Source organism: Erpetoichthys calabaricus, chromosome 16, assembly GCF_900747795.2.
Source record: "Erpetoichthys calabaricus chromosome 16, fErpCal1.3, whole genome shotgun sequence".
In the NCBI taxonomy this organism is placed as follows: Eukaryota; Metazoa; Chordata; class Cladistia; order Polypteriformes; family Polypteridae; genus Erpetoichthys; species Erpetoichthys calabaricus.
The window spans coordinates 90999331-91016108 of NC_041409.2; the positions used below are offsets into that span (position 1 = coordinate 90999331).

At 36.8% G+C, this 16778-nt stretch overlaps 1 protein-coding gene across 1 annotated transcript in view; it reads left to right on the top strand.

The window, feature by feature from the left end:
• The window catches only part of plcb2 (phospholipase C, beta 2), an 84836-nt gene extending 68360 nt beyond the window's left edge, over positions 1-16476 (top strand). Inside the window, exons 26-32 of the mRNA XM_028821947.2 lie at positions 262-472; positions 1269-1425; positions 1662-1738; positions 5736-5831; positions 7644-7701; positions 10790-10876; positions 15050-16476. Coding sequence (XP_028677780.2) covers positions 262-472; positions 1269-1425; positions 1662-1738; positions 5736-5831; positions 7644-7701; positions 10790-10876; positions 15050-15235 — 872 coding nt within the window. The 3' untranslated portion in view covers positions 15236-16476. The remainder of the gene's footprint in view (positions 1-261; positions 473-1268; positions 1426-1661; positions 1739-5735; positions 5832-7643; positions 7702-10789; positions 10877-15049) is intronic.
• The last annotated feature ends 302 nt before the right edge of the window (positions 16477-16778 follow it).

A 16778-nucleotide genomic window follows, 5' to 3' on the forward strand; every position in this document is an offset into this window, starting at 1 on the left:
CTGTTCACTAACATTTAATCTTAACAGCAATTTAAGGTCTTTTAAAACATCATCATACACATTTTAAAAATGGTACCCCACAATTTCTATCCTTTAGAAGGCCACAGTCTTGGATTAATGGTGCCTTCATGTTTCTGGGTGATTTTTTTAGCACATACAGAAACCTCTTGTGACCTACTCTGCAATGACAAGGTGATTGCCTTATAACAGCTTTGATATTAAATGCTAGCATTTAACTGATTGGTTACTCTGCTCTGTTAGATGCGAAGACAGCCTCTATTGAGGAGGTCCAACAGAGTAAAGTGTTTGGAAAATTTCTCAAGAAGCAAGAGAAGGAAATCAAGGAAGTGGATAAGAAGTTTCAGAAGAAGGAGGAAGAACTAACACAGAAATACACCAGCCTGTTCAGTGAAATGCATAGTCAGCTGAAAAAGAAGAAACCTGGCTCCTTGAAGAACCAGAAAAAGAAGAGGTAAAAGAATAATAAATTGGAATTTGTTATCGCTTTACAGTACATCACCACCATGCTTCAGTACACATGTGCTGAGAGAACATAAAAATAATTTACAGTTTTATTAACATCAGCTGAACAGTTTATCCATAAAACACTGATAATTCTTACACCCACTCAAGAAAAATATTGTCATCACTTTAGACAGCTGCAAAATTTGTGAATTTCTCCTTGGGATTAAGAGAAAAGCCAAGCAAAATGACACCTTTTATTGGCTAACTAAAAAGATTACAATATGCAAGCTTTCGAGGCAACTCAGGCCCCCTCTTCAGGCAAGACGTTGCCTCGAAAGCTTGCATATTGTAATCTTTTTAGTTAGCCAATAAAAGGTGTCATTTTGCTTGGCTTTTCTCTACATTCATAATGGCTAACACGGTACAACACCCTAGTACCCTTGGGATTAATAAAGTATCTACTGTATCTCACTATCTAAAATAAGGATTCAGAATAGGCCTGTGAACTAGTAAAACTTAATGAAAAGCCTGCCTGTGGGCACTCCCACATATGTATTTGTGAATGCACAACCCTTTATAAATGTGTCAATGATCTTTTTTACTAGTTACAATCTGTATGCTCCAAATGACATTCAGTGGGTTTTCAACCCAGATTAAGGTTTCTGAATGGTTACCATTAGTAGCTCTAAAATATGCTGTTGTCATGAAGAACTTACTTTCCTATTTATTTTTTTCCTATTTTTCAAGTTGAAAAATAAACTAAACTCTTTACTTTTTAATCTGAACTGTGGCCTTTTCCCCAGTGACAGCATTGACCTTTCTGAACCAGCAGTTTTGCCAGACAGCAGCTCATCTCCAAGGGTCACAGAGCTGAAGGAGAAGCTTCGGGCAGAACTAACAAGGCTACATGAAGAGCAGCATGAGCTTGTCAAAAAGAAAAGAGAGCAACATGTTTCTGAGGTAGGATGCCACATAGTCAGGAATTTTCAAAAGCATTTAGTCATAGTACATCAGAGTTGTGTTTTTTTTCCATTAAATTTTGTTGTATGTTAATGTAAACGTCTGATGTGTTTATACATCTAAATATTAGGTTTGAATATACTAGGAAGTTGGCTTATTGCTATACCTTATCAGGGATGCTAATAAATGGCACAAGCCTGTAGTCACTTTACATTTCTCTCTTTGTACCTGGGCAGCAAACAGCCAAGCTTCTTGAAGTAGCAAAAGAGCAACATGCCAGTGAGCAGAAATCTTTGAAAGATTCCCTTGACAGGTACAGGATTTTTATGAATTTCCTATTTGGCACCTTAAATAAACTAACTCTCGGATTCTTCTTTCCACATTCAAAATGTAAATGAGTGCATAGTGTGACTACTGTAGGGTTTTCTTTTTGTATCTCTGTACTCAAAATAATGTTAAGAAATCCAGACCTTGTAAAATTAGATGTTTTTTTCACTCAGCCTAAGGAAGAGGTAAAAGAAAAAGACACAGTACGATGAACTCACAAGATAAACTGAACTAAGCTGTCTCTTTGTGTTTCTTTAAGTACATTTTTGTTTCAGTAGCTACTGTAGATACGGTGGCTTGCCCACTTTCCAATTGTAAAGTGCTATTTGAAAGTCTTTCTTTTCTTCTTCCTATCTCTCTCTCTATATATATATATATATATATATCCCTTCCCACTCTCTGTGTCTGTCTGTCCTGGTATTTCTTTCTGTAGCCAGTATCTTACTCACCTTCCCCCAAAAAATCTCTATTAACTTCTGATTTTAAACCAAATCCAGTTGACATGTATTGGGCAAAACCTGGAATTGCTTTCAGGAAAAGAAACAACCCTTTAAATTCCTAGACCTTTTCCCCCAGATTTTCCTTTGGCAACTCCAGGTAACTCAGTACTGAACCCCAGTAATAACCTAAACAGCCAGGTTGCCTGAATTCCAAAATGTACAGTGAGGTGTGTTTGTACTGTTACCAGTGACACCTTTCCACCACTTAGCAATGAGAGGGATTTCTCCTGTACTCATAATTGTCCTATTTTAGTTGAAGCAGTTAGTTCAAGGGCACTATTTCCACGTTAAAATTTACATCACCCTTTGGCATTGGCTTTTCTGTTGCCTTACTATGGCAACCTTTGTTTGAGAGTATAGCGAACATTTCTAATGTGAATAGAGTACCCATTCCATTAGGGTTCACCTTTGCAAAATACCATACAGTTGAAATTTATAGTACTGCTTGACAACATATTCCTCATAACCATAGTTCTCTGTGAAGAAAAACAGCTCATATACAGTATTTGCAGGATTTACCCTTAACCAGCATATATCTGTATCCCTAAATTGTTGTTGAAGAACTCATTGTACAGTAACTAACACCTGGTATCCAGCTTCCTTAACTTTGAACATTTATGTCACTTCACCTCTAAGTTTTCACTTACTTCAACCAAAACATTCTTCCTTTTTAATCTTTCATAATGGCTTATAGCACTCAGTCCTGGAATAAATCTTAAGAGATTATTCAATATGTATATTTAGTAAGTTAATGTTTAATGTAATACATAAGTAAATGACCAAATAAGTAATTATTTTAAGGGGTTAGTGAAACTGTTGCAACATAAGACCACTAGATGTCAGCATTGGCATTAAATTTAAACATGCTTTTTTCAATTCTCAGATAAATTAAATTCTTTTAGTTTATGGGTTAATGTTTATTTGTTAAAGGCTGATTTATATTAACAAGGAGTCTCGTGATTTTGTCCCAAGAGAGTTCTGTATTGTCAAAGCCCAATTTAAGAAATAAAAAATGAGGACGGTTTTCTTAGATCCTGAAGGTCAGAAACTGAAAATAATTAATAGTGGGCATGTCTGTATTACCAGTATTACCTTACCTTGTACCCACACTTCTATGTTTTTTATATTATATATGATTTTAGCTAGAAATTTATAAATTTGAAATTCATCTTACACGAAAGATTATCCTTAAATTGGATTAAGTGAGCTCCGGCTGACTCCAGCCAGTGTTTATGTGCTGCTGAAAACTCATAGCATATGACCTTTAACATATAGTTAAGTAGGGTCATCACCTATATGTCATGGTCAAGGATAAGGTACTAAAAACTCCACAAAAGTATTAAAATGGTGTTTTGGTTAAAAAAAACATAAAGGGACCAAAAAAACACTAAATATTTACTTAGGCAAACAATTCACAGATTTGTGATCCCTGCCTTACACTGAGCTCAAAAAGAGTATACAGGTCTGGGCCAACTGGATAGGCACCACTCTAGGCTAGCCCCATATTTAAAAGGCAAGCTTCTGGCCAGCACAGGCCCAGAAATGGAGCTCAGGCTTTTAAATATTAAAGAGCTAAAATATGTCCACATAAAGAAGTAGAAGCAAACTGTAAAACCTTTGTTTCTAAAAGACAAACAAATCTAAAAAATGCAACACCAAAAGACAGTAATTTAAACAATAGTAAGGATCATAAACCAAGAAATCTACTTATCAAGGGGTATTATATATCAAAAAGAAGTACCCAACTGCAGCTTTCCCTTAAATTTTTACTGTGGCCAGTTCCCAACCTCCATAATTAGGCTGCTCCATTTCCTTTAGGCACCACACAAAGAAGACAGGGCATATAACAAAAATAATAAATACAAAAGTAATAAACTGCAAATACAACAAACAATAATCCATATATAACATAAAAACAATTTTAAATACAACAGACAGATTAAATAATCAAAAGGTAAACTTGAGCCAAGGAAAAAACTCTTGAGTGAAACATAACAATGGCTGGTTACACTGTTCTTTGAGATGGAGTGCCTTGCCTACTTTTCCTTCACATCAAATGAACATTTCACCTTCTGTCTTCCTGTCTATTCCTCTGTTCTGTTCTGTGGTCTGTCTTCTTCCCAGTCAGTAGGCCTTTGCTGAATATGCCATCTAAGTATATTTTCAGTAACACTCCGATAGATAGCAATATTTAAACTCAATATTGCCAATTCACACAACTACTTCCATAGTCATGAGTGAATGAGTTTCAAAACCACTATATCTCAGTAACCATTAGCTTCCACATGAGAGTTACACTGATGGGCCCAGACTTGTTATCAGGACCATATGACAGCTTCCTGGCTGCCTATTTAAAAATAAATAGTTGGATCACACCCTTGCCTTGTGTATCATGTCCAATACCAAGTGGCATCCTTGTGAAACAGATCAAAGTTCTACAAGCTTTCCAGACTATCTTGTCTCACTCTTTCCAGACTCTCAGAATGTTCTCTTCCAATGCACCCTTGTCACAGACAGACCTTACTACCTCCTGGCAGGAATTGTCCCAACACACTGACATACAGTGGTGCACTTTGATCGTCAGCATCTTCGTGTCTCTCTCTCTCTCTCTTTCTATCTCACATGCACACACCATAGTTCTCCCTCTATTCCCTCACCTGTGCCACGTCTGTGCCTTGCTACTCTTTTTAGCTGTACAACTTCTTATATTATGAAGGACCACACAGACGTTTTCCACTGAGGACAGGTGTGGGAGAAATGGCAGAGGAACCACAGAGAAGAATGTTTCTTCAGAGTCATTTAACAGCAGACCTACCACATGTACTAGAAAACCAGGGCAAATGTGTAAATTAAGGTCCAGTTAAGCACACTAGGGATAGCTGAATTTTAAACTCTTTTCTATGCATTTCATATTCTTGTTCTTTCCATAGTGGTACATTCCTATAACTTTGGCATGCAATGCCGACACTTCTGAATATATAATTTATAGTGTATGTGCAAGATGAAATGTCCAGTAGCTGACAGATGTGTGATTACTCTACATTATTGAATTTGTCTATTTAACCTGCTCAGCACTCTTAGCAAAGTGGAAAGCATAATTAATGGCTAAAGGACAAAAGAGGAAGGAAAGGGATAACCTCATTGTTCATTTTTATTATCCCATAGCTCAAAGTAGGAGATGAGTGGTCCCCACGCATGCATGATGGACTTTAATGATAATGTGTTAATAATGTGTTTCTTGAAATTCACATAAATGCAGCAAAGTGGAAAGGTGTGAGAGTCACAAATGGCAACTGTAAAATATTTCTGTAGTATGTGATTGTAGCATTAGTCTAGAGATTACTACTCCATGCAAAAAAGGATAAAGCTGTTTATTATTGTTCTTCAAACTTAAGCAATATCAACTGTGGAAAATATTTCCTTTACATATTTGTTCTTCCATCTGTTTGGTCATTTACAGTGCAGTGCTTTTTTATTTTTTAGTGACATGAAAGAGGTTAAGAAGAAACTGGAGGTGAAACGTAATGAGAAGATGATCAATCTGGCTAAATCTGGTAGTGACAAAGTGACCATGGAGAGGTAAGAGTGAGGGAGTAAACTAAACTATAAAAGATCATCCTTCAAATCCCTGATCCTCTTGTTATCTTTACAGATTTAGCTAATTTTATTTATTTTTTGCTCATCAAGCACTCATTTGCAATGTCAGGAGCTGGCTGGGGCTCTAAGCTCTTCCTTTTGCCAGTTATTTACTGTTTACCCCTCCTATCTGTGTTTATTTCAATGTAATAATAATTATCCATCATTCCATTATCCAACCCGCTATATCCTAACACAGGGTCACGGGGGTTTGCTGGAGCCAATCCCAGCCAACACAGGGCACAAGGCAGGAACAAATCCCTGGGCAGGGCGCCAGCCCATCGCAGGACAAACACACCCTCACACCAAGCACACACTAGGGACAATTTCGGATCACCAGTGCACGTCTTTGGACTGTGGGAGGAAACCGGATCACCCGGGGAGAACATGCAAACTCCACGCAGGGAGGACCTGGGAAGCGAACCCGGGTCTCCTTACTGCGAGGCAGCAACACTACCACTGCGTCACCATGCCACCCTGTAATAATAATTATGCAGTAGTAAATAGTAATGAGAAGCTTGGATTTTGGAGAAACTGTTTTTATTTCCCTTTTGATCCTCATCTGCCCACCCTCCAGGTGAGTGCTTACAACTGTGCTTCAGGGGAGCAGCATGCTATGCACTGCTTCTGCTCTTGACTCTCTGGGTGTGATAGGCAAACATGCCAGGCAAACAGCACATAAGGTCATTCAGTGTACCAGTAGTAAACAAGTTTCCATCAGAGCTCAAGGAGATCATCGTAGACCAGAAACCTCTATTAGAAGATAAACAGGGTCCTCATGATTGTGCAACAATCTTCCTTTCACATTTGACATTAATGATACTGTATCTAACAATTCAATTTACTTAGACTTCTACTCTCACATTTCAGAAGCCATTGACAGAAAAAGCTTCTTACACATGCAGTTAACACAAAACGCTGGTCCTCCAAAATTACTTTATTTGCCTATAACATTTAATATTTTAAAGGAATATTCCACCCAAAAATATTACTATGGTGACCAGCACTGGACCATAGCAAACAATATAAAAATGTCTATGAAAAGGTCTTGTGTTACTCCTGTTGGATAATCCAGGTGTCAAGTCATCTAGTCATATACTTACTACGGGTAAAATGCATGTATCGATTGGTAAAATATTGTTAAGGAAGCAATGCCGCAAAATCAGATCAGTGTACATCCAATCACATTGGTACATGCTTCTGATTTGAAGTCAAGACTCTTGGCCAGTGAATGAGGGGAAGAGGTGGGTCACCATAGACACCCATTCCATCAGAATTTTATCTCCATTCTTCATGAAAACATTATTTTTTTCTCAGCTACCACTACAAACTACTTGGGTAAGTACCATATAAAAATAGATAATTTTTGGGTGGAGTATTCTTTTAAGAATTGAGTAAACTTTAGTGTACCAGATTTTCAAAAAAGCTGCTCCGATTCATTAAGGAAAAAACAAACATTGACTAATTCAGAGACAGCAAATGGTAGGATAAGGTAGTCGGCATAAAAGGTACCCCACCAGAGTGGAAAGTAGCCATGAAAATGGTATAGTAAGCAGTACACCCCACCTGAGAACAAACTGTACCTTCATGTCCATCAGAGTGGATTCACTTGCTTACCACAGTCTACTAGTTGTGGAAGTTAGGATCATCAAGGAGAGATTTATTTTAAAAAGCACCTCATATGGTAATTCTGTTGTTTTTAATGTTAAAAATATACTGTATATTTCTCATTCAAAATGTGTCCTTTGATTTCAGAAAGAAAAAGGAGCTGAACAACACTTTCATTCAGGACGTTGTGCAGATGATGCAGCGGGTAAGATTCAATGTTAACTTTTTAGCTACACCATCTAACAGTCAAGAGGGGAGACTGAATGGACTGATAATAGTTTCTGGTCAGTTCACCTAATAGCAATTCTGAATCAGTCAGTTGGTCTTTTTTTAGTATTGAGTCTTTCATAATGAGCAGAACATAGTTACAATGTAAACTGCAATAGTGCTTTAATGACATATGAAAAAAAAAACTATTGGTAGATGGCAAAGGCTTTCAGCAGTTAATAGAATCTTGTATAATTTTACTGAGAAGATGCAAGAGCTGGAAACTTATAGTAGCTAGTCACAGTCAGTAAACTCATACTCACAAATGACTTTTGGACTGGTCTGAAAAATGAGAATTATATAACAATAATGTTCCCCTACACAGATGAGGACCAAGAGACACAAAATATAAAGGAGAGACATAAACACCTGCAAGCATTGCCAAGGAATTAAGCAAAGTGGTTGCAGGTGTTCATAATAATGCATAAAACATTGTGGATGCCAGTTCATCCATTCCAGTGAACCTGGCCTCACAATCACATTTTGCTTGTACATTGCAAGCCACCATCATTGACAGATCTAATATTTATCTTAACTTTGGCAAGAGGCTATCAATCTGACATTTAACACGCAATGCACATAAATGACTATTATACACATCAATATGCTCCAGCTTCTTAACAAAAAAGCTTTTCATTGGTGTAAAGTGACACTTTATGAAGTATTTTCACTTAACATTACGATCAATGATTACATGACTAATATATAAATAAAACCTCTTTTCTGGGAAATGTATCTTTTCAATATCAAAATCCTAGGTAGGAGTAAGTGGGTTTTGTTATTTTCTGTGTTATATTCTGTTGATTATGAATTGTGATGAAAATTTACAATCCTAAATGGCAACAGTGAAAGAATTCTAGGAAAGCTTTTTATTTTATACTTGCTTGAAACTATATGCAATTTTTACACCTTGCAGTTCAGAGCTTTTACAGTTTAGTAGTGTGTGCTTGTTATATCATTCTAGTGCAACAGGACAATGCTGTGACCACTAAGGCTACTTCATGGATCAGAGTCTTGGGTTCAAAACATTTGCCTATTCATTGTCCTTGTGAAGTTTACATGTCCTCCCCAAGTCTGCATGGGATTTCCTCACAAGTCCACTGGCTTTCCTCCCATTTCACAAAGGATATGCAGCTTAAGTTGAATTGCAGTTTTCAAATTGGCCTGCTGGTGTGAGTGAGGACTGTAATGGATTGATTCCCTATTTTGGGCTGTTTTGTGCCTTGTGCCCAGTTGTGCTCGGGTAGGCTACACAATCTTCCAACCCTTAATTGGATCAACTATGTTTAAACATATCATGTATCATTCTACCATTTGCTGTATAGCTGAGTTAGCAACACATACTGTTTATTGTACTGTAGGCAATATTTCCTCTAATTTTTGGATAGGTGTGTGCACAATTTGTTTCTGCGCAATTGTTTGTAAAATCAATTCAGATTTGTCCACCTTGAATCAAATGCACAAAACTGGCACATTAAAAATATGTTATAAATAATAAATATTTACATTACTAATATTATTTATTGCTATAAATACAGAAAGTAGTGTGTCCCATTTATTTTAATGAAAATAGAAAACAAAGCAATTCGATGCTAACCCAAGCCCTAACAATATCTGTCCAGTAACATTGCTGAGCTATAGCCAATTTGTAATGGTGGAGAAAACACCTAAAACTCCATTCAGTGTTTTCCATAGAGAATATAAACCTCTTTGAGGTCCACAGTCACAGTCCTAGAGATCTTGGCCAAATGGCTGCCCATCTGCTTCTAGATATTCTACAGTACCAAAATCCAAACAGTACACAGAAAAATATGTTTTGCATGTTTATTTTGATTGCTGCTTTGGTGACAGAAACTAAATGAAATATGGTAATCATCTCTTTTGTGAATTCTGCCAACACCAAATAGGCTTACTTCAATCTCAGTGGTTGCGCTTACCAATAACTTTCTGAAAAATGGCTAATAGCATACAACATACGGTACAACACAAAAATCTATGTGCACCTATATGCTGAGAATTCAAAGTTAAACAGACAATTAAAAGTATAACATCAAACTTTAAAAGAAGTTTGTAAAACAAAGTGCACAGGAAGTAATACAATTTATTAGTTCCAACAGGATTAAATGATGTATACCATTAAACATGCATCAGCTCACTTGACAGCTTGACAGCAGCACTACATGTTAAAAGCTGTGTGCCTCAAGGTTCCCTTGACTTCAGTTTAGTCTGCTTTCCAACAAAAAAAAAACATCCACTTCAAGTACAAGACTATCCCTTAACAGTATATTCAACATTAAATGATACTTTTCAGGACAATAACCAACAAATCTTCGGAAACATTATGATAATTATACCCAGCATTGTTTGTTGCATTTACTTACAGATGCACATACTTACTGTACACAGGCAAAGCGCATTCTTTATGGAGCAGTGCGCAATCTTGCAATCTTTTGAATAAAATACTAGAAACACAAAATTTTAGAATCCTTTTGCCTAATGTTTCAGATTATGTATAAAGGCATTATAAGAAGATCTTAATATTAGACAATACTCCAGACTCTGTTATGGTTGCCAGTCATGGTTGCCAGACTATCTAAGAAATCAGAATGTCTAAACCTCAGTGCTTTATGTTTATATTGTATAATGAAGCAGTGATCAAGAATCTTGTTTGCAAAGTTTCTAGATTACTTGGACAAATAGCCAAACTAGTATTTTACCAGTGAGAGTTCCATATTTTCTATAGAGATAACCTTCTAAATCCATGCTGCTGTCAGCATTATAGTTGATAAGCAAGCAAGGTAATGGTGTAAATTGTGGAAAAGTTGCCCAAATGTTCAAGGACAATGGGATGGATTGTAGCTTATAATGTCACTACTAAGGACTTCAGATTTCCAGCAGAAGGAATGTTGCTTTCATCGCAAGTAGTGATGTTCGTTGATTGACATTAGTGCCTCCTCTATTACGAATTTGTTACTAGGAACAGTGGCTTTCCAAAGTGACCACCTGACACTTTAAACTCTGCTTAGTTTGCAGAGACTACTACTGTACAGCAGGAGAAGCTTGAAAAGAAACAAACTGCAACAGTGGATGAAATACAAGAAAAGGCAGACAAGGTACTGACCTTTATTAGGAAATTATTTTTTTCAGTCTACCTCAGAATGGATAAAGGGGAATGGACAAACAGTGTCTGTTGTGGAGAATGGGGGTTCTAAAAACCTGGAAGATGATTAGGAAACATCTGCATTCACATATCTGGAGAAGATCCAGATGGTTATGCATTTTTATTTTACAGTGTGATGTTAAAGATTAGACTCCCAGAATCCTTTGTGGTTATTATTTTTAGTCATTTTTAGTTTTGACATAGTGTTCACCAAGTTCTCATATTAATAAAAAGTCTTTTGATAAATGATCAGCCAGCATTAGGTAAAGAGGATCATTTAGCTTCAGTTCTGTTATTATGCCAGTAAGAGTACATCAGGGATCCCCCCCAGCTCAATTAAACAAGCCATACAGCCCAAATGGTGGTTGTGTTGATCTAAAAACACAGTGGTGGATAATGAAAAGGATAACACAAAGCTGTACAACAACCTTCTTCTATACAGGGAATTTGTAATACAGGCAGTTATCAGTTTCTGATACATTGCTTAGGGTGACTTTTTTCCTGTCTCTCAGAAGAAAAGGTAATAGTCACATGTCACCTTCCTTCTTTCTCTTTCACCTCTGTTCTAATTTTGTCCCTGTCTGTGAACCATCGGCCCAAGTCATCTTAAACTCAATGTGAAAAACCATAGCAGGAAGAGGCTTTTTTTCCATTTTAAACCTTAGTGCAATTTTACTTCTGTTGCAAGGTGCAGGTCTATAGACCCACAGTACACAGTGCCCTCGGGCAATTTTTGAAATCATAGCCCCTCTAATCCCAATGGTTAGTTATGTTAACCTCTTGCCATGGCCTCTTTGGCCTCTTTCTCAATATGTTGCTCATTAAGTTTACTGCCATTATGTCTACTTTACCTAAATGGTGGTTTCCATCCTCCCACACCTGCAACTTATGAGTTTCTGTCCTGAATTACCCTAATACCACCTTTACCTCTTTATGATCTTTACTACCTGGACAACTCACACAAGGCTAATTAATAGCAGGTGCATCCAAACCCTTCATGTGTCAGTTATTATAAGTGATTAAATCACAAACTGTTTCCACCATCGGAAAAAGACTGAACAATAATGAACTTCAGGTAAGAATGGCAGAGTTTAAACCCCTACTCTACAAGAAGAATGTTACTGTTGTTCTATATTGCTTGAGCTTCTATAAAATCTAAATTTTCCCCTTTGGACAAGTAAAGTACTGTATACCTATCTGCTACACTTAATGACTTAAACATGGCAGGAAAAACATGAATGAAACATAAAATAACACCAATTGCAGAGACAAATCAGAATTTGCCTGGGTATACTGTGCGACATCATTTTGGTAGAAAACCAAACTTTGATGTTTCTAGACAAACCTCCTATCATTCATCAAGTGCAGTAGTGGAGGTGTTTGTGGCATGAGCATGGATGTCTTGCTGTCATTGAGCCAGTTATACTGTTGTAGAATATTCTTTTGAAAAATGTGACACCATCTTCCTGAGCAGCTCAAACTAAAGTAAAAGTGAATTGTGTATGTAGACAATCATCCAAAATACACAAATGCTCTCACTGGCCACATTATTAGGTATATCTATGTAGCTTGAGGTAGGAGCCCCTTTTGCATCTAGAATAGCCTGAATTCTTTAGTACATAGATTAAGTGCTGAGAACATTTTTTATCCATTTGGGTACATGCTGACACAACATTTCCAAGCATTGTGGTTCCTGAAGATTTTTAAAATACCTGTTCCTGTGGTTAACCCCTATTCTTCCTTATCCTAAAAGTCTTCTTTTAGATTCAGGTCTGAGAACTATACAAACCATTGGAGTAATGTAAAGTCACTGTCATGTTCATGGAATCAGGTTGAGACAATGTGTGCTTTCTTACATTGTACATTATCCTGTGGCAAATATCCTTTTAACAAAGGGTAGATTTTTGGATTTAAGATGCCTGATGTGTGCCAAAAAAGATTCCCCACAACATTATTCTACCATCACACAACTGTCCTCTTTATGCAGGGTAAGTTGTATCCATGGGTTAATACTGATTTTGCCAGCCTATGTTCCTAACACATGCATGTCACTGCAGAAGCTGTCAAATGTTAACAAAGTGTATATGATTTCACTGAATGTGAATGTGAGTTATGTATGTGGGAATTATCAAAAGGTTCAAATTCTAGTGAAATAAAAGCACACAAGAACGGGAACCCAACTGTTCCATATGCTATGAGCATAACAATAGTCCATATAGAAGTTTTTTACTGTTCTTGTCATTTTTAGCAGTAAAGATCAATAAAATGGTTCAAATATTATGGATATTTCCCATGTAAAGATAAAAGTAATGACAAATCACAGGCATATCGACAGCAATTAGTCTTCTCTATCTGTTTGTCAACACCTTTAATATTTTATAATAAATACATAACATTCTTAAGCCTTGAAAGCTTGCTGCCATGTAGGATTCCACAATGAGCCTCATAATGAACAGCACACCTGCTCTTCCAGACTATAAGTAATAAAACAATGTGTTCAATTAATTATAATGAATTAGGCTGAAATAATATATTCAAGGAATAATAATGGGCACAGGTGTTACTTCCACAACCTTTACTGACAAAGGATTTTTTTGTCCCCTAAGCTTTTTAAGTAAATAAAAAAGCAACATATTTATCTGATCAGTGTCATGTTAAAATTTTAACTGAGTCCCATTTGAAATGATCAGCGCCCACTTGCCTACTAAAATGTTGAAACTGTAAGATAGTTCACCTGTTCTAAACAAGGCTCATCAGCTTTTTTGTGGAAATCGATAGAACCTTAGATAGAAAGAAGGCATTATGCAGTTCTATTGCTGTCAGTAAAATTGAAATTGAACAACAATGTAATATTCAATATCTCAATATGTTTTCAAAACACCTTCAAAACTGGAGGTCAGCACCATATACAGTACACCTTCAACCTGGTATATTTGCTCACATTAATAATTTAAAATAAGTTTCCCCAAATGTAACAGTTTCACGAATAGCTGTGCCTCAAAGAAACATCTCAAATAACAATAATTTTAATTTTGGTAGGGCAAATTTTGACCTGATATGACAAAGTCTAAGGCCAGGTTTATACTTCACACAATGCGACGCATGCTCCAGCGGACACTACTGCTATGCAAGCGGTGTACTGTTTATACTTGTGTGTGTACTTTACATAGATCTGGAAGATTCCACAAGGTGGCAGTGTGAGATATCACAGTGAGAAAATGTTCGGCATCACGGTGTTGTGAATTGTCTGAAACATCCATTAAATTCTGAGGACACCTTGCCAAATCAATCCAGGGATGCGCCCATTCCAGCAAGCATGGGGCGCAAGGCAGAAACAATCCCTGGACTGGGCATCATGTCATTGCAAGGTGAATATAAGCACACACATACAGTACACTAGCATTATTTTAGCGTCACCAAATCCCTAAACCTTTATGTCTTTGGAAGGAAACCAGAGCACACTGTGGAAACCCACCAGGAAAACATGCAAACTCCGGGCAGGGAACACCAGGGACGTTGACTCCCCGTGAGGCACTGTGCTGCCCCCACATGTGTAATTATTAACAGTATTCATTATTTAAATGAAGTTAACAACTTATCTGTAAAGTGTAACATACATAGTTTGGTGCATTTCATCATGAAAGTGATATCAGGTATAAATCTAAGGATTCTAAATGTGCATAGAAGATTAAGAGGAGACATGACTGAAGTATTTAAAATTATGAAGGGAATTAGTCAAGTGGATTGAGACCATGACTTTAAAATGAGTTCATCATGAACATGGGGACACAGTTGGAAACTTGTTAAGGGTAAATTTCACACAAACATTAGGATGTTTGTCTTCACACAGAGAACCACAGACACATGGAATAAGCTACCAAGTAGTGTGGTAGACAGTAGGACTTTAGGGACCTTCAAAACTAGACTTGATGTTATTTTAGAAACATTAAGTGGAAAGGACTCACAAACTTTGTTGGGCTGAATGGCCTATTCTCGTATAAATTTTTATAATGTTCTAATGATCCAAGTGCGGGATACTATTTTATCATGTGACTTCAGCTCTAGGGAGTACATAAAGAAAATCTGGATGTACCAATCATGACTTGTCTTTCTTTCCCATCAATAGCTTCTTCAGGAAGTGACCAAAGAATTGGAAAGAAAAGCACAAGGCATCTCAAAGGAAGTGCAAGAGATTTTAAATGGCTGCATCTCCCCTTACTTCCCAGAGGAGGTTGAGACCCTCAAGGACACCAAAGTTCTTGAGAATGGAACAAATAATGATCAGCTTTGGGAAGATGTTTACATGGGGTAAATCTTACCTTTAGGGGTCTTTGAGATACTTAACAACAAGCATGTAATGGAGGAATGGACCAGGAAAGCATACACAATATGAGAGGTAGTAGTGGCATACAAAAAAACAACTTAACATTAGGCTTCACTCAGACTGGAATGACATGGCAGCTGTAATGCAACATGTGGGAATACCACCAGCATACCACTGGAGGAATGAGACTGGACGGAGCCGGACCCTGTCTTATTAATGCCCTCTGTTTATATTTTTTTATGTTCAAAGTCTGTGGTCAATCTATAAATATTTACAAGAACTCTTTATTAAAGGGTGCAGAGTAAAAACATTTATTGAAAATACGTCTTCAGTTTACTTTAGGTTATCTTATTGACAATATAGCCAGGTTTTTAGATTGTATAGTCTTTATTTTGTTTTATTTTTTAATTTCTATTTCTTTTGAGTTTATTGTGGTAATTTAGACAGTTTATAGCCGTGCTGTCAGATTTATGCCATGTAATTGCAGTTAATTTGAGATTTTGTTTTAAGTGGCCCATCTGTGGTGAAAAAGTGGTCAGCTGGGCCTGCTATTGACAGTTTAGGAGTGGCTGGCCTGAGGAACTAACATTGAGGATGTAGTTGGTGTTATAACTGAGACCTTGACCTTAACCTGGACAGCTGATACCAGATGTAGTGTGATTATTATTGGTTCTTCTCGACTTGCATGACTTGAGCTAGCCTTAATGTTCCAGTGTTGGCTGTTCTTAATGTGCGTCCTGGAACGTGAAAACTTCTGAACATATGATATCTGAAAAATTTATACTGGCTCAAAATAGACAGATATAACTGATACACAGAACAGAGAGAATTTATTTCAAATGTAGAGAAGATAGTTTATGATCATTTTAGATATGTTGCACAGTTTATTAGGTAATGTTTCATTACCAGTTTTTGAGCTAGTTTCAGTTCTTCATGAAATTTCTAAAGGTGTGTCTCTTTGTATTCGGGAAATTAACCGTTCTTGACCTCCTTCTGGCATAGAAATGCCAAATATGATTATTGACTGTATTTGGAAGAAACACAAACATTGTTGTCATTTGTTTTATCAACATTTGGATTTGATTGTCTAAATATTGAGAACAATGTTATGTAAATACTGTGTGCTCTATATGTTAATGTTGAGTTGATTCCATAACTTAATAGTTTGAATTTGTTTGTGGAATGGATAACCTAATATCCTGATGTTGAATAAATAATGTAAACAATGGCCATTTACTGCACCAGTTGATATCCAAAACCTTGTTTTGTTTGCTGAAATTGTGAACAAGCACCACAGTTGTTCAGTGGGTAGTTTAGCTGCCTCACAGCTCTGGGTGACTGGGTTCAAATTCCAGGCTGGTCACTTTCTGTGGAGTTTACTATTCTTCTCTTTCATGCATTGGTTTTTCTCTCAGTAACTGGAGGAAAGTCTAGTTTACTCCGTTAACCAAAAGATTTATAGGTTTGATTAGCTGGTGTCTTTATTGCCTTAGCATATCTGAATATGGATGTGTGAGCAAGCATGCCCTGT